Genomic DNA, 17270 nt, shown 5'->3' with positions numbered 1-17270 from the left:
AAATTCTCTTCTGGCCACTTCCTGGACCCTGGGTGCTGCCAGAGCAGTGTCTAGGGCCGGGTGGGGGCAGCCCCTCTCCACCGGCCTGAGTGTCTGTGTGTAGGCTGGTCTCATTTCACTTGGAAATGTCCCTGCCTGGCCCTGGCAGCAATATGCAAAGGGCGTGTGGCTTCCTGGCTGGGATTACGGGCACCCCAGCCCTTTGCGGTCTGCACGTCATTGTTCAGAGCGCTCTCAGGGCCCTCCAGGCATGTTGGAAATTACAGAGAAGCTAATGACCGCAGCAACTGCTAACAGCTCTGGAAAGCCTCCCCAATGCCCTGCTTGTCTGTAAGAAGCCTGTGAACAGGGGCTAACCCCTCCGCACAGCAGTGGGATTTCTCTTCCTGGGAGGGCTCCTGGTCTGTGCTGCTGTTGCAGACCTCCCAAGCCATGCAGCCTGGCGTCACACCAGGGGGCTGTGTGGCTCTGCATGCTTGGAGTTCTGTCGTGAGCTCAGGGAGCGCGCTCAAAGCGCCGTCTCCGTGCAGACGGTCCCAGTAAAGAAACCAGTGTCCAGTCTCTAGTTGTGTTTGTGATGGGCAGGGGGGGGCGTTGTGCCGGGGAGGGGGACACACAGAGCACACGCAGGCAGTTCCTGCCCTACAGCTCCTACCATCTAACCAGGTGATGAGGGACCACATGGGGAGCACAAGGTGACACATGTCCCGGGCAGCAGACCCAGCTCAGCAGTTGCCTAGCCATAGTCGAGTGTGGTGTAGGCCTCATGGCGGAGGCAAGCTGTAAGGAGGGCCAGCAGTGATGGCTCCAGAGAAGCCAGGTGAGAAAGGCAGTGCATTAAAGACACTGGTTAGGCTGTCTCCCGCTCACACCTACCTGCCTTGTAGTTTTTTCTTTCCAGTGATTCAAGAAAAAAAAATATTTTTTTGAGTCCTTGCTGGTGGGTTTCAAGTGACCCCAGGACACTCGGGGGTGGCGTAAAGTCCCGCCTGGCTTACAAGATCTCTGTCAGGTTAGAAGAGCGTAACTCTGCCACTGCGTTGCGCCTAGTGGGTAGAGGAGATGGGTGGGCAGAAAAATTGCAACCTCAAATCCCAAGCCAGCACGGAGGAGGTGGGGATGTGGAGCAGTGCTGAGGGGGTTTTAATGCCCAGTGTGTGTCATTTGCTTGCTCTACTGGTGGATTTACAGTTGTGGGGGCTCTGTCAAAACACACGGCGCACTCGGGTAAACTCAGGTCTGTTTAAAAACCAGTTTAGTCAAACCTGGGCGAGCCCCAGTGTGCGCACACTGATGCGAGCTTAAAACTGGGTATTTCAGTTTAGCTTGTGCCTGGAAATTTACCACTTCAGGCTAACTTGTTAGAAACAGGATTAAATTGACATTTTTGTCCACACACGGTTTGGCACCGGTTTCACTTGCTTTGCGTGAAATTGTTCTGTGAGGTAAACCTGAGCAGCTGTGTGTGTCGTCCAGGCCTGAGCTGGATTCCTGAGCCCCTCTTCCTGGCCCCAAGGCAGAGGCTGGACTTTCCTGTAGCAGCATTCGAGCTAGTGCAGTCGGGTTACTTGCTGAGGAAAGTTTAAAGTGAGGCTAGTCTCTAAAATGTGCTTGGGAGCCCTGATGAAATGGGTTTGGTCTAGCTGTGAAACGGCTCTTCCAGCTGTCCCTCCACACACTCCCCTCTTGGCGCTGACGGTCCGGCTGGAATACAGGCTCTGCAGCCCTGATTCTGCCCCCAATAGGCCTCTGCAACCTCATTGTCAAAGACCGGGCACCCCCAGTTTGCAAACTGGTTCCACAGCAGTTGCTGAGGGCCTGACCTAGCCTGGCCTGCAGAGCCTCTGTTGCTGGTGGTGTTGAGTGGGATGGAAGGAGCCCAGCTTGCCTGTCAGATCCCCGGGGGCTGTGGGGATCAGGAAAGCATTTTCACTCCCAGCTCGCTGCTTGCACAGGTGGAGGAGTGAGGTTTCACCTGCCTTGGAAGGCATCAGGGATTGGACACTACGGGATGCTCCACTGATCTAGTTTGGCATATTGCAAAGGGGAAAGACTTGCAATGTATAACGCTGCAGTGTGTTTGAGGCTGTGCTGTGGGGTCCCGATCCCAGGGGCAGGCTTCTCTTTATTCTGAAGGAAAGATAAACTGCGATGCTTTGGTCTCATCCGGGACCCCTGCAGCGTGCTGCCATCTAGCTCCAATTGTGAGCGATCTCCACAGCCCCTTTGCACAGCCCTGCTCTTGTCTTGTTGTGACATTACTGAGGGCACGTGGGATCCACCCTGTAGCGCGGTCCCCGGGGACTTGCTCTGTGATTGCTAGCTGTCTCTGCGCACATCCTTGCCGGGTGCCAATGGCCTGGTGTCTCTTCACGGAGTGTGTTTTTCTTGGCATGTTGACTCTCAGAGGCTGCGTGCCCGGGGGCCCTTGCAGGCTGTGCTGGCTTGTTGGTGGTGCTGGGGTGTGTTACGTGCTGCTCTCTTTACAAGGCTGGCTGCTAGCGGGAAATGTCAAAGGTGGGGAGGGAAATGGCCTGGGGCCACATATGGCTCTGAGAGTTGCTGAACTTGCTTTGTGTCCATGGATGAATCGCTGACCTGGCAGGTCGTCCTCCCCAGTGAGGTGGGCTCTAGTGGATTAAAGCAGTGGGGGCTGGGAGTCAGGACTCCTGGGTTCTGTCTCTATCTCTGGGAGGGGAGTGGGGTCTAGTGAGTTGGAACGGAGAGAAGGGGGGCTGGATGCTGTCCCCAGCTATAGGAGCAGAATTGGGGTCTAGTAGGTTAGAGCAGGGGCCAGGGAGTCTGGACTCCTGGGTTCTATTTCCTACTCTGGGAGGAAATGTGGCCTAGTGGCTAGGACAGATGTGAAGCCACTAGGTTTTATTTCAAACTCTGCCACTCAATCACTGTGTGATCTTGGGTCCTGTCACTTAACCGATCAGTGCCTCAGTTCCCCATCTGTAAAGTGGGGCTATGGACAACACCCTGAGTCATGGGGACAGCGGGGGCTGTCCCTGCCACCTGCTCTCACTGTATCCTGTCTCGGCAAAGTGGACAAGGTAACCAGCTTGGTCCCTGGTCGCTTTACGGCCCCTCCCATTCCCTAGCTTTTCGGGGCCTCAGTGGTCCTGCCGGAGCTGCCCTGGAAGGAGAGCTCCCAGCCAGCACTCCGGTTCAGGGCTGGCTTGGAGAGGCTTATGCAGCTTCTCATGGGACATTCCAGCCTGTTTGTTTCTCATGGCTGTCATCCAGTGGCCTTTTTATTAAGGAAAACACAGATGTCACTTGAGCCTTGAGAATGAGGGCGACCCGTGAGCCATCCCCGCTATGTCGGCCCTCCAGAGCCTATTTCCGTCCTTCCTGTTCAAGGCGGCCGAAGCCTGGGATGGTTTTGAGCACCTGCTCCATTTATTTCCCTGATTGGCTCACCTCCCAGCCCCCCTTTATTAGGGGACTGGGTGCTTAGCCAGCTTCATACCTGCTGCCCTATGCGAGAGGTGAGTTCTGAACGAACCCTTCGCCTGCTGCTCATCCCTGCCGCTGGGGGTCGTTCCTGTGTCCTCTGTCTCCTAGCGCCCGGCCAAGTTCCCAAAACATTGGCCGAGGGAGAGGCAGGTCAGATTTTAATAGCAGAAGAGCGTGGCTCTTGGAGGAAGACAAACCGCCGACACCCAATGGGGTGGCTTGGGCAGGGAGGTGGAAAACGGGGAGGAATGCCGGGAGGGGCTTGCAGGGGCCCCATGCCAACAGGAGCAAAGCGGGAAGGAGACGCCGGGGAGGTTGTCCGGGCGCTTGGCCCAGGGTAGGTTTTTCCTGGTGTGGTTGGCTTTTTAATGAGGGTTTGGCCAAAAAGCCTGGCTGCTCCTGTGTCTGGGAGCCCGTCCCCTGCTCTCTGCCAGTTCAGGCCCTGCAGGCGTTAGTGTCGGTGTTAGCACCAGGGTGGGCCACCGGAAGAGCAGGGGTCTCTCGGGCAGGGTCCATTGCTGCCTAACAAGCACTGTGGTGGGGGTGACTGTGGTTTTCGAGCCCAGGCAGGGTCTGTGCCCGCTTGCTTTGCAGCTGTTCTGGCCCAGGGGGAAGACGAGCAAAGCCAGCTCTCCTGTGTTGCTCTGCCTGGAGCTGTGTCCGGGAGGCCTACCAGCGAGTGCTTAGCAGAGCCCAGGGGTCAGCACAGCGTGGGTGAATCCCCCCCGAGCAATGTGTCATGTTAGCTCTCCCCACGGCCAGGCTGTTCCGGCCAGGGGCTCCCCCGCCTTCGCAGGCAGTTGCTCGTTGTTTGGTTATAAATGGCTCCCACTGTCCGCACAGCTGTTCCTTCTGTTTGGCTGGTGGGTGGGAACATTTGGCTATATACCCCCCCCCCCATCATGCCGGCTTCCTGCCTGTCCAGGGAGCTGTACTACAGGGAGGGGACGGTTAGCCCAGTGCCGGTCGCTCTGAGCATGGGGCAGAATCCCACAAGCATCAACACTCGCTGACAGTAACGTCGCGCAGGTAAATGCAGTCAGGATCTGTAGGGGTGCCCAGGTCACCCGGGAGCCAGCTGGGGAACCAGCCATGATGCCAGGGCAAGCAAATAGATGCTGATCCCGTGAGCTGCAGCCTCAGCCCCCATGGTGCCCAGCACAGGGGCAGGGTCTGTACCTGGGGAGTGTGAGCGCTGCACAGAGCCTGTCCCAAGACCGTGGCAGGCAGGCCTGAGCTAGCAAGGGGTGTCGTGGCCAGGCAGGGGGGAGAGCGTCTCGGCAGAGCTCCAGCACAAAGGGCGAGAAAAGTCAGGCCAGGCCTGCTGGCCCTGGGATAGCTGGGGCAGGGCAGCACCGGGCCTGGTGCTGAAATCCCTTTGCAGCCCAGTTCTGTAATGCTGTTGGCCGCTTCAGCCGCCGAGACCCTGCTTGGTGCCAGCTCCCCTGGGATCAAGGGCAGCATGTGGCCTACAGGGTGGAGCTGGCATGTCTGTGCTGGGGTGGGGAGAGGAGTCCCAGGCCATCCAATCTGGTCTCCAAGGCCAGGTCCTGATGTAAGGGCTGGAGGGGAAGCGTTTCCTCTGTCGGGAGGCTCTCCGGCAATGGGAGGCAGAGGTGTGGAACCAACACAGTGTCTGCCTTGGCGACTCCCTCACCCATGGGAGTTGATGTTGTGGTGAAAAGGCAGAGCCCTGCCATGCTCAGAGCCCTGCTTTGCCCATTGCTGGGGGAGAGCATGTGGGGACTTGGGGCCGGTTTCACCGCTCTGGGCTGTGCCTGTCTGGGTCTGGCGAACCCAGGTGTGCCGAGGGGCCTCCTGGGCTGGCAGAGGGATGCGCCTCTCCTTGCCAAGGCTGGAGTGGTGCTGAAATGCACCAGGCCTTGCAGAGCAATGACCAATGGAGCATCCAGCCCAGCTCAGTCTGACGCTCCTTTCTGCTCCGCCCAGATCGATTACGAGCTCTCCCCGGATGAGCGACGCAAGGAGATGGGCGACGAGATCATCCGAAGGTTCTTTAAAAGCGAGGTGAGTCTGTGCCCAGTCCCCCATGCGCCCTCTGAGCGTGAGCACAAGGGAAGGAGACAGGCAGAGGCTGGCCAGAGGCAAGTGTGTCTGTGAGGGGAGGGTGCCCCTTGCTGGCAGCATGGAGAAGATGCAGGTCTGCGTCCCTGCTGGAGAACAGGGTTTCAGCTGCACTTTCTCTCACACTGCTCTTGCTGGGCTAGACAAGGTGCTAGGAGCCTAGTAAGGCCCTGGACTGCCTAGGGCTGGGCAAGGGAGCTTGGGATCTCCCATGATTCCTACCCAAGAATCAATCAGGTAAGTGGAAAACATCCAGGTGGGGAGCTGGCTGGGCTTGGGGACATCAGCCAGGATTCAGACCTGCCGTGCTCTCCTTTCGCCTCAGTCTTCAGACTACATGCCGGAAATCAGCCAGGCCCTCATGAACCAGTGCATGGAGAACCTGCAGAAAAGTGCCTGTAAAGACCTCTTCAGCAGCTGCCTGCAGTGAGTACTGGGCCTGGCCTTTAGCGGTGCTACGCATGATATAGCGTGGCCATGATTCGTGGGGCTGGAGAGGGGTCCTCCAGTGGGACAGCCGGGAGAGCAGAGCTAACGTCCCCTTTTCTCCCCCAGCCCTATGCACGAGTACCTGAGCGGCGCACCCTTCGCCGACTATCGGGACAGCATGTATTTTGACCGGTTCCTGCAGTGGAAGTACTTGGAAAGGTGAGTGAGGGCTGCCTGGCCGAGCCTGTCTCCGGGCTGCATTCGACTGAGCTGAACTGGGGTCTCATGGGCCTTAAACACGCCTCGTGGCTTTATCGTTTCAGGCAGTCGGTGACCAAGGACACCTTCCGGCAATACCGGATCCTGGGCAAGGGGGGCTTTGGAGAGGTAGGGCTGTGCTGCCGGAGAGGGGGGCTGGGCAAGGGCTGGTTTCCCTGGTGTGTGGCACAGGCTCTCTAGCCTCTGTGTAAAATAATCCCCTTTGATGGCAGCACCAGCCTGGGCAATGCTACCAGCGGGTGAGGCCCTGGTCTCCAAGCACTGCTAGCCCCAGGAGCACTGGGCAGGGGCCTGTCTGCCAGGCTGAGGGGGACCTCGCCCAGAAATGAGGTCATTCAGGCTCTGAGAGGCCAGTATGTGAGCACAGCCCTGTGGTGAGGGATGGGCACAAGGGCATTGTCTGTCCCCACCCTCCATGGAGGAGCCTGGGGCTAGCCGATGGGGACGTGCAGATGGGCCCTGCTGGCTGGCTCCTGGGCTGGCTTTGTGTGGCAGGGGGGCTGCTTGGGGCTGGCTGAGTTGAGAGGCCAGACACAGAGGAGCTTTGTAAAGACAATTGGAGCAGATAAATCAGTTTGCTGCCGGCCAGGAAAACCCACAATCCCCTGGGGGAAGCCCCCTTGCCTCTCGCCCAGACGGGATCAGGAAGCCAGGTCATTGCCCAAGACTCCGTTCTCCTGATGGCTCTGGACAGAGACGTGGCTTTGGTCATGCCTGGAAGGATAATCCCAGGCCCTTGGCCCAGGGCTCTCCTCCAGCTAGTCCAGTCCCTTCTCCCAAGCACCAGGCGCTGCCTTTCCTGGCCTCCTCACGCCGTGCTGTGTGCATGCCTCCAGGTCTGTGCCTGCCAGGTTCGAGCAACAGGCAAGATGTACGCCTGCAAGAAGCTGGAGAAGAAGCGGATCAAGAAGCGGAAAGGGGAGGCCATGGCCCTGAACGAGAAGCAGATCCTGGAGAAAGTCAACAGCAGGTTTGTGGTGAGTGTCACTCTCCCAGCCCTGCCTGGTGCTGCTGCTTGCTCCCTCCTCTGGCTCCGGGACAGTTTGAGAGCCCTTCTCCCTGGAGCTGGCCATTGCGGGGGACCCCGCTGGGTGTTAGTGGGATGGATACATCCCACTAGTCATCACGTGGGTTGGGACTGGTGGTGTTTGTAAAGGGGTGGCTGGGTTTGAAGTGAAGCACGCAGAAGGGGAGTGCCATGGGGACCCAGCTGGCATGCTCCCCTGTGCCCTCCGGTCCGTACAACCTGATGCAGCCATGGCGACAGCTGTTTGAGTCCTGGCTGTGCCAAGGGTGCCGGCTCTGACGCTGCCTGGTGGGGGCGGGGTGCTCTCGCAGGTCAGCCTGGCCTACGCCTACGAGACAAAGGACGCGCTCTGCCTGGTGCTGACCATCATGAATGGGGGCGACCTCAAGTTCCACATCTACAACATGGGCAACCCCGGCTTCGAAGACGAACGCGTCATCTTCTACGCCGCCGAGCTCTGCTGCGGGCTGCAGCACCTGCACCAGGAGGGCATTGTCTACAGGTGAGCGGGCCTGACTCGGGCCATCCATGGCTCCCCACAAGAGCTGTGCAGTGCCAGTGTCCGCCTCCAGGCAGTGCCCGGGCTGTGGGGTCGGGAGCATGCCCTGTCCCGCTACTGAGCACTTGCTCACCCAGGGAGGAGATAGTCCCCGAGTGAGTCCGTCCCTCTCTCCACATGCTAGGGGCTGGGCAGGATCGCTCCCTACAGGGCACCTCCTGATTGGGCAGGCACTTGGGGAGTTCTGTGTGCCGGCCCCGGGCCTCCCCTTCCCTGTGCTGCTCTGCGCCTGTCCTTTCAGGCTCTGCACACTGCCGGGCCATGGCTTTCCCCAGGCCTCGGGGCTGTGCTCCTGGTACAAGATGCTGGGCCATGTCCTCCCTCTTCACTGACTAGGATCTAGCCCATCCTCACGGCCTGGGCCGTGAGACCCAGCTCCCACACCACGCTGACCACCAGTGTCCGAGTGGCTCACTGGGTCCCCCAGCGCACTCAGATGAGCTAGTGAGCCCCAGCGGGCATGCGCTGCAAGGCAGAACCAGGGAGCACGTGCGGACGTAGCCGAGCCTGGGCTGTCCCGGTTGTCTCGTTCTGAGCCGGGCCTGTCTCTCCTCCCCAGGGATCTGAAGCCGGAGAACATCCTCCTGGATGATGACGGTGAGTGGGGAATGCCCAGGGGGATGCCAGTCTCTACATGGCCCCTTCCCAGGCTGCTGGGAGCGGGAGCCCAGCTGGCCCCTCCTGGCTGCTGCATGGCTCTGACTCTCTTCACTTCCACCCAGGCTGGCCCCAGCCCTGAGTCACCTCCCAGGGCAGGGGACGGGCTCCCTCCTGCCCCGGCTGGTACGGTTCACCCCATGAGCTGGGCTCAGCAGAGCGCCAGCTGGAGGGGGGCGCCCGAGACGGAGCAGCCCGGGAATCCACGTTCATGTCAGGGTGAAGGGGGAGACTCCTGCTGTGGGGGGGACGGCTTCAGGCTCTGGGCATCAGACCCGAGATGCCCCTCTGAGAATAGTGTCTGCGCTGCACAAGGGGGTGCTGAGCTGGAATTCCCCACCCAGCCCCGGGCTGCTGCTCTCACCCCAGAGGTGGCTGCATTTCATTGTTGCTGAGGGTAGAGGTGGTGCCATGCTCTGGGATGGGAGGGGCCGATCTGCCTCCTTTGGGAGAGACGTCGCATGCATTGCCTTGCATCTGAGGTCAGTGGCTCCCTCTGTTCCCCTCTGGGATGATTTTCCCTAAACCCATCTCCTTAGACTAGCCCAAGCAGCTGATGCCTCAGTCCCCGAAGGGCTGCCTGCTGAAGGGAAGCGGCAGGCCCATGGAGCTGGGAACCCCAGATGGAGTGGGGGTAGTGGGCAGTCCCACCGCTGAGCCTTCTGATTTCCCTCCCGTGGCAGGACACATTCGGATCTCGGACCTGGGGCTGGCCATTAAGATTCCGGAGGGCGAGATGATCCGTGGCCGCGTCGGGACCGTTGGCTACATGGGTAAGTGTCGGGGCTGCCATTGCCAGGGGCAGCTGGAACCCAGAGCACTGGGCCAGGTGCTAGGGTCAAGGGGGAAGCCGCTAGGCAGGACGGCTGTGCTCTGCGGCGGGGCCTTTCTCCCACCTGTGGGCAGCCTGGTCTCGGGGCCTGGCTGGGAGTTGGTGGGTGATTCCGAATGGGGTTTGTTTGAGGGCTGCCCCCTGCTCTCGCCCCACCAGCTCCAGAGGTGATTAACAATGAGCGCTACACCTTCAGCCCAGACTGGTGGGGGCTGGGCTGCCTAATCTATGAGATGATCGAGGGGCAGTCGCCGTTCCGCGCCCGCAAGGAGAGGGTGAAGCGGGAGGAGGTGGAGAAGCGGGTGCAGGAGGAGCAGGAGCTGTATTCTGACAAGTTCACCGAGGACACCAAGGCCATCTGCAAGATGGTGAGTTGGCAGCTGGAGCCGCCGGGCCCTGTGCCCATCCCGTAAGGCCTGTCTGTCCGCAGTGGGGGCCGGCGCCTGCAGCAGGGGTGCCCAGGCCTGCTCCCTCGGGGTTTCTGTGTATGTGACTCCTCCCTGACCCCACAGGCCCACAGTCTAGAGCCTGCTGCTGCTCTCAACTGCAGACACTACCCAGCTTCTAGCTCTGGGGAAGAGGGGAAGCGCTGAGAGGAAATCCCACAATTCTGCTGACCCACCCCCTGAGATAAACAGCGTTGGGTCAAATTCTTCCCTCGACCAGGAGGTGGGTTGGCTACAGCTGTGGGAGGACGTCGCTGCTGCGTTCGACGTGTGGACACAGCCCCAGCCCTTCTGTGAATGGAGGGTGATGAGTCTCTTGTCAGTGCAGCGTGAACTCACCAGGCAGGGACCATCTCACTGGGGACAGCGCCCGGCACGCTGGGGCTCTGGGCTCATTGGGGTCTGGGGGTGCCACTATCTGTACTAAGCTCCTCCCCAGCCCCAGTGCTCTCCTGTGCACCTGGCTGTGGGGGCAGCGCCTGCCCGCTCTATCTAGCCCACTGCACTGCATTCAGTCTGCATGTGACCACTGGGCCTTGGTCCCTGTCTCCCCAGCTCCTGACCAAGGACCCGAAGCAGCGACTGGGCTGCGGGGAGGACGGGGCCGCCCAGGTGAAGCATCATCCGTTCTTCAGGACCATCAACTTCAAGCGTCTGGAGGCCGGGGTCATAAAGCCGTCGTTTGTGCCAGATGTAAGAGCCCAGGAGGGGCAGGGTGGGGGCGGAAGGGCCACAAGTCAGTGCTGGGTCAGTGGTGATGGGCTGATCCTCCAGTGGGTGCACATTGAGTCTGAGGGGGCTACCTTCCCAGCCCAGGGCCACTAGCAGCAGGGGAGTGGGCCCTGGAGCATGCTGGGGGCGGTCAATCCCCTGCCCCATGCTGAGCCTCTCCATGGGCCCTGCAGCCTCGGGCCGTGTACTGCAAGGACGTGCTGGACATCGAGCAGTTCTCCACCGTCAAGGGTGTCAACCTGGACCAAACGGACAGTGATTTCTACGCCAAATTTGCCACGGGCAGCGTCTCTATCCCCTGGCAGAATGAGGTAAGGGGCGGGGGGACTCTGCAGCCATAAAGGCCAAACTCCTCCGTCACCCCACTGTGTGTCCCTGCAGACAGTGCCCCCCATGCCGCTCTCTGGCACAGCCGCTGGCAAGGAGGGAGGCTGAGTCCATGTCGCTGGTTGGGGGCTCTGGCCTGTCTGTTTTCCCCAGAGGAAGATTGGTGCCCTGATGGCTGAGCCCTCTGCCTCCGTGCCAGGGCTGTGGGGTATGCCAGGGTGTGCAGGACGGGTGGTGGGCTTCCCTCTTGGGCAGCTGGGCCCCATGCCAGGGTCTGGGAGGACCTCTGCCCCATCCCACCAGAAACCAGGCTGGGGCAAAGCCAGGGTTAGCTGGGATCCAGGCCTCTGCCCTGCAGCTGCAAGCCCTGAGGAGGGTGCGTGGGAATGGAGCTCAGGGTGACCCAGCAGGAGGGAGCTGCCCCAGGAGGAGGGGCAGGAGCCCCATGGCTTAAACTGAGGAATACAAAGAAGAGACCGATCCTGCCCTAGCTCCAGGGCTTGGGGCTGTCCCTCCTCTTGCTGGTTCCCAGGGATGGTAGCGCCAGTGTGCTGGCACCCCAGAGCATCCGGCTTGGCCAGCCCCCTGCTCCCAGAGGCACAGGGAGAGTGCCCTCCCCAGGGAGCCTGTCTCTGATCGCCTGGGGGACGGTCCCATCTCTGGGCTCCCTGTGGCCTCGGGTGCCTCCCGCTGAGCTGTCCCCTGTGTGCCTCTTCCCAGATGATCGAGACCGAGTGCTTTAAAGACCTGAATGTGTTTGGACCAAATGGGATGCGCTCCCCGGATCTGGACTGGAAGCAGCTCCCCGAGCCCCCCAAGCGCAGCCTGCTTCAACGGCTCTTCCGGCGGCATGTAAGGCCTGTTGTCTGTCCTGTCTGCACTCCCTGAGGCGTTTGCCCTGGTCTGGGACCCTGGCCCAGCTGGGGTTCCCCCATGCACTGCAGCAGGCGCTGGAGACGGCCCAGTTCCACGCCTGCCTTCAGCCAGCCCTTCCAGCCAAGGCTGGTTCGCTCTGACCTGCTTCGACCCAGGGGAAGCGAATGCCCCCTCAGACCAGCTGGAGTCAGCTGGCCAGGCTCTGGCAGAAGGCCTTTCATGGCTGAGACTGGCCCGTAACACCCCCCGTCAGCTGTGTGGACGCCTTTGGCCCACGTCGGCCCAGCCTGGTTTCTGTGCCGTTGGTATGAAGGGCTTGGGCGCGTGGCCAGCTCTGAGACCTCGCTCACTGGGTAGGTGTCTCTGCCCTACTGTGTGCTCCTGAGCTGCTGCCCTTGCAGACGTCCTGGCGTTTCTCCAGTATCCCTTCCCCTGTCCCTTGCCTTCCTGGCCAGGCCTATCATGGGGGAACCCACAGCTTGCAGGTGGGAGTGGCTGAGCCCCTGTCTGACCCGCTGTCCCCCTCTGTCTCCCCCACAGCCGGCTGACTACACCATCAGCACCAACACACACTCCAACCTCACAGCGGGCGTGAACTCGCATCCTCCCACGGCCAACTCCGCCTGCCAAGGCCGGGCCATAGCACAGGCACCTTCCTGACCCCCCTTCTACCATGGAGACCCTGCTCCATTAGAGCCAGCATGGGCAGGCCCAGAGCCCCGACCCGGAGCCCGCCCGTGGAGCTGCCGTCCTTGCCTTCTCAGGGTTACCGTGGATGTGAAGCTGAGGCTGTTGGAGCCAGAGCTGGGGTGAGGGGCTGTTCCATCACCCTGCCCTGCTGGGCTGAGTCACTCATGGAGGCTGGGTGGGAAGATGCAGCCCCCCTCTCTCCCCCCCGCAGGACTGCGAGCCAGATACTCTTGCTGCACCTCATCCCATCCGCTTGCCTCTGGGTACCGCCACCAGAGCTGGCTCAGCCCTGCTCCCGGAGGCGCATCGCGTTGGCAGACCCTGGCACGGCCGCAAGCCAGACACAGACTGCGCAAGGGAGCCTGGATTGCTCTGTGTGTGCGTGCGAGAGGGTGGAGTCGGCTTTCGTTGTTGCCAATAGCTTCCTTGCCGTGCTTACAGGGGTGGCCTCTCCCAGCTGCTCCCGCTCTGTCCCCGCCCCCACGGTTCCTGTTGCAAACCCTGCCCTGGGAGGCACTGTCGGCGTTGTGCCCACTCTGCGTCTGTCAGGGAGGGGGTGTTCCCTGCTGGTGTCACCCCCCTGTCACAGCCCGGGTGGGAGCCCCTAGCTGCTCAGGCTGAACAGGGGCTGGCCATAGCCAGCTGGCTGCAGAGACCAGGGGGCAGGTGTGCAGTGTGTCTTGTAGCTGCTTGGCCCCTTTCAGTCCAGGCAGGGTCTTTCCTGTTCTAGCACCGCCCCCGGCAGCACCGATAGAGGGGCTCAGCCAGCCGTGTCCTGCCAGCGCAGGGGAAGCCAGAGTTACGGTTTGCTAAAGAAGGGCAAAAATGTCTGAACCGAAGGTGGTGCTCATGTGACTGAACTCTCCACCTTGCTGCTTCCCTCTGGCGGGGCTGCGGGTTGGGATTGAGGGGCACCAGTGGAGCTCTGGGCTGGGGGGTCCCAGGGCTGGGATAGCGGGGGGCTGTGGGTCAGGATTGAGGGGCACCAGTGAAGCTCTGAGCTGGGGGGGTCCCAGGGCTGGGATAGCGGGGGGCTGTGGGTTGGGATTGAGGGGCACCAGCAGGGTTGGGGGAGCCCAGGCCAGGGGAGCAAGGAGGCTCTGTTTGAGTGGGGTAGGACCCGGGGTCCTTTTAATTTGGGGTCACGAAGGCCATCAGTCAGTTGCACCCAAACCCCCTTGTTGAAGAGAATTGGTGAAGGGAGCAATGACCAAACCCCTTCTTCTCTTCTCGCCCTCTCCCAAAACCAGCACCTCTGGCTTTCCTCACTGCAGCTTCCGTTCTCTAATCAAGTGTCCCAAAGAGTCAGTCAGTCCTCCTCTGAATCCTGCCTCTGCCCTCGGCCCAGCAGGAGGTCACTCCTGGTTCCCTCAGCTGCCACCTACCCAGGGTCTAGCAGCCTACAACGATGGCTTGTAGCCTGGCCCAGAGGGTGAGACTAAGACCCCCTGCCCCCCATAGCACTGGACACTGGCCCCTGGGCTGCCACTTGCCTAGGAGCGACCCGAGGGGGGGAGTCGTCTTGGCTTCGGGCTGGAACGCGGGCAGCTGGGAGGTGCTGTGGGCTCAGATGGGACCTGAGTGTCGTTGCTGAGTGGGAAGGGGGGGGGGGCAATCTGTTTTCATAGCACCTGAGCCCCAGCGCTGCTTGTCTCATGGCGGGCGTTTGTGTGACATTAGGAGCCGGCAGTGTGCAGGGAGCCCGGCGCTGGGCAAGATGTGGGCCATGTTTTTATCTTTAGGGTCTGCGCCGGCCTTGTGCCGGGGGATCTGTCTGCTCTTAACGGTTTTGGTGCTAAAGCAAGAGTCGCTCCCGGCGGAAGAAACTCGGGCTCTGAGCAGGGGAGTGACGAGATTTCCAGGGATCACCCCCAAGCTGAGTTGCTGAATACGCAAACAGCATTCACTCAGACTTCAGTGTGACTCTGATGTCTTCACACAGCCCTGGGTACCTCTTTGCTCCCCTGCTGAGGCCAGAGTAAAGACCCTCTTTCTTGTCCCAGTGGCTGGTGTCCCTCCCCCCTAGGGCTGTAGGGAAGGAAGCTCCCAGCTCTGCCTGGTGCTAGCAACATCATGAGCTGTGGCAGGGGAAACCCCTTTCAATTCCTCTTTATGTGAAACCATTCCTTCCTCTTCCCCCCACCAAGGTCAGTAGTTGCCAAAGGGGCTCCTCGCTTGAGACTGGCCCATGAGGCTGTGTTGTCCCAGGAGCCGGGGCTGGCAATAGCAGACTCCTGAGCCGGGCCAGATCTGCCAGGCCGAGAGCCGCAGACTCGCTGCACTTTGTGGCTTCTCCCCGATTCCAAGTCCAATGCACAAACCCCCTTCTGTTCTCCAGCCTCACCGCTCCTTGGGGAGGGCCCTGGGGTCCGGCGGGGCACGTAGCCAGCTCTTCCAGCCCCAGCCCCTGGCTGTCGAGGGAGCTGCGCGTTCTGCCTGGCCGCTCGGCTCATCGGAATCCAAACTAGACGCTCCATGGGGAGCTCGTGTCCCAAGGGAGGGGCTCTCTGATGGGGAAACCAAGGTTAAAGGCAGGCTGTGCCGTGCAGTCCCACTTGAGCTCTCCCTATCTTCATGCCTAGAGCAGCGGGTAAAGCTGCCCCCTGCCATGGTCCTCTAGGCCTGACCAGAGCAAACCTTGTGAGCGGTGCCCCAAAGGTAAGCCATTTCTGTCTGAGTGACACCTGCCCCCTGTAGTAAGAAAGGGTATTACAGCCTTATGCCCCTCCCCTCTCTCAGCTGGAGCCTGAGCCATGCCTGTGGTGACCTCAGCAGATCCCGCGTTCAAATTACTTCCAGCGTGAGCATGTCTTCTCTGGGGAGTGGGAATCTCTGGGAGCGCAGCGGGGCGATGGGGTTCCAGGCCTGGCTGGACTCCTGATTGCTTGGTGGTTGTGCGGGAGGAATCTTCACCTCCCCAGTCCGGTTTGCGCTGGTGGAACTGGGAGCTGAGTTCCTGCCGGTGGCAGCTGCAGTGCAGGCTGGGCTGGGGCCCGTCTCTCACCCGGCTTTGAGCCCGGTCCGCATGACGGCTCTCACCAGCGGCGCTGGTGACTGGTGGGTCCCATCTTTGCCAGTGCAGACAGGGCTGTCATTGCTCTGGGGGTCATGCTGGGTTGTAAAGTAAGGAAAAGCCAGTGCTGGTGAAATGTAGGGTGATGGTGCATGGGGGAGGCTGCCCCCGGGAGCATTGCTGGAGCTGAGCAGTTGGGGTCTGGATTTGGTCTCTGGAAGTGTCTGTGTCCCAGCCATTGGCTTGGCTGGACTGGCATGGACCTCGCTTTGTCCTGGTCTTGGCAACCTGCTTGGCTAGAAGTGCAAACAGGTCAGGGGGAAAACAGTGCAATGTTGCAGGAGATTTAGATGCATCAATGGAAGATGTGTCTAAATCCTCTAGACTGTTTGACAGTCTCAACCCAAATTTAAAAAACCACTGATCCCACTGCACTCACGTTACCAACAGTAACCGAAACAGAAAGTGGTTGCAAAAAGTTGTGTTCTTGTTCCCTTCACGCATTTTGCTCAGCTTGGAGGGAGAAATTAGGCAGGTTGGTGTCAGTGGGTTTCACTTCCTAGTTCTCCAGAACCAGCCCAAGATTGCAGAGAGTGAGTTGCAAATGCTGCAGAAGGAGGTGTAAAACCAGACTAAGTGTTGTTCATTGACACTTTCGGGTTGATCCAATTATTAAATTCTGTGAAACACTTCATTTAGGAAAAAGTAACTCTTGGGCCTAGATGACATGACTGTCCCTCTGAAAAATACAGACTGATGGCTTCAGTGTAAATGAACCGGGAAAGATTGTTTCAGATGCTGTGTCTCTTATCCCTGGAGCCTCAACAGAGATCCTGAAATAATCCCTGCTTGGTTTTTTGAAGAACTTACAACGATTCTATATGGGGGGGCTGGGCAGAGAAAGTTTCTTGACCATGTTTGTATCCTGCTCCATCTCGTCGGAGAGGAAAAGGTCTTCTGATACCATTGAAAACGGGGTGTGTGAGAGAGAAAATGGGTGTGTTTGTTAAGCAGACTGAGAACTGCCTTTTGCTGAAAGATGCTCTGTGACCCACTGACCTTGTCCAGAGAGAGACTGTGCGCCACATGGACAGTGTCTGTTTCTATGCAAGGATAGGGTGCTGTCTCATGCCAGTTTCTCCAGCGGGAAGCTCTGGGGATTCCAAGCAAGACTGAATTTCCCCCTTGCAAAAAGACACCTGTATTTTTGTATTTTCCTTTCTCTCAGCATCCATGGGCTTTGGACTGGTTTTTTACACTGTAAATTCCTGATTCTGGCATATATGGTTTGTTTTTTGTACATTTTGTAAACGTGTAAATACTTATATGGTGAGTGCCTGGATGTACATTTTAAAGCTAAAAGCAGCAAAGCAAGTCATGTGGTGACTTGTACACATCTATGTTTCAGGGATATTTTTATGGGGAATTTAAAACACAACAAACCCAACCTCTCAGAGGAAGAAGTGGATGTCACTTTACCCCAATCGAGGAGAAGCCCTCTTACTCCGCTGTATTTTTGTAGTAAGCTTTTACAACTTTCTAATTTGTAATTTAATTACAGGACTATATTTTAGGTTGGTTTTCTTTTTTTTCCTCTTCTGTTTTGTAAAGCACTGAAATTACATGCATGGTCATTTTTATTTTTTGGAGTGTGCCCTTGTAACTTCCGGATATACAGGTATTTTTGGTTTTCCTGCCCCCCCACCAGTAACAATATACACACCTTCCCCTAGAAACATGAGCGCTGTGTGTGCATATGATACTTTCTGTTTCACTGATCAGCCACGCAAGGTTGTCAAAGCCATTCAGTAGGCAGTGCAAAGACAGGGCCGGGTCCTACAACCAGATCCATG

The 17270-nt window shown here is 59.2% G+C and overlaps 1 protein-coding gene across 3 annotated transcripts in view; it reads left to right on the top strand.

Moving 5' to 3' along the window:
- The window catches only part of LOC117873014 (G protein-coupled receptor kinase 5-like), a 65443-nt gene extending 48386 nt beyond the window's left edge, over positions 1-17057 (top strand). Inside the window, exons 4-17 of one of the 3 annotated variants that reach the window (XM_034761971.1) lie at positions 5416-5493; positions 5876-5976; positions 6106-6198; positions 6303-6366; positions 7095-7235; positions 7597-7787; positions 8404-8441; positions 9185-9274; positions 9493-9701; positions 10335-10472; positions 10685-10822; positions 11559-11686; positions 12255-12523; positions 16117-17057. In XM_034761971.1, coding sequence (XP_034617862.1) covers positions 5416-5493; positions 5876-5976; positions 6106-6198; positions 6303-6366; positions 7095-7235; positions 7597-7787; positions 8404-8441; positions 9185-9274; positions 9493-9701; positions 10335-10472; positions 10685-10822; positions 11559-11686; positions 12255-12309 — 1464 coding nt within the window. In that variant the 3' untranslated portion in view covers positions 12310-12523; positions 16117-17057. Of the gene's footprint in view, positions 1-5415; positions 5494-5875; positions 5977-6105; positions 6199-6302; positions 6367-7094; positions 7236-7596; positions 7788-8403; positions 8442-9184; positions 9275-9492; positions 9702-10334; positions 10473-10684; positions 10823-11558; positions 11691-12254; positions 12524-16116 lie in introns of those variants that run through there. The other 2 variants (XM_034761970.1, XM_034761972.1) reach the window with 2 other exon arrangements.
- Positions 17058-17270: the final 213 nt, after the last annotated feature.

The sequence above is a fragment of the Trachemys scripta genome, chromosome 2 (assembly GCF_013100865.1).
Source record: "Trachemys scripta elegans isolate TJP31775 chromosome 2, CAS_Tse_1.0, whole genome shotgun sequence".
NCBI lineage: Eukaryota > Metazoa > Chordata > Testudines > Emydidae > Trachemys > Trachemys scripta.
Note: the sequence above shows the minus strand (reverse complement) of the source record. Positions and strands in the feature narration are given on the sequence as shown.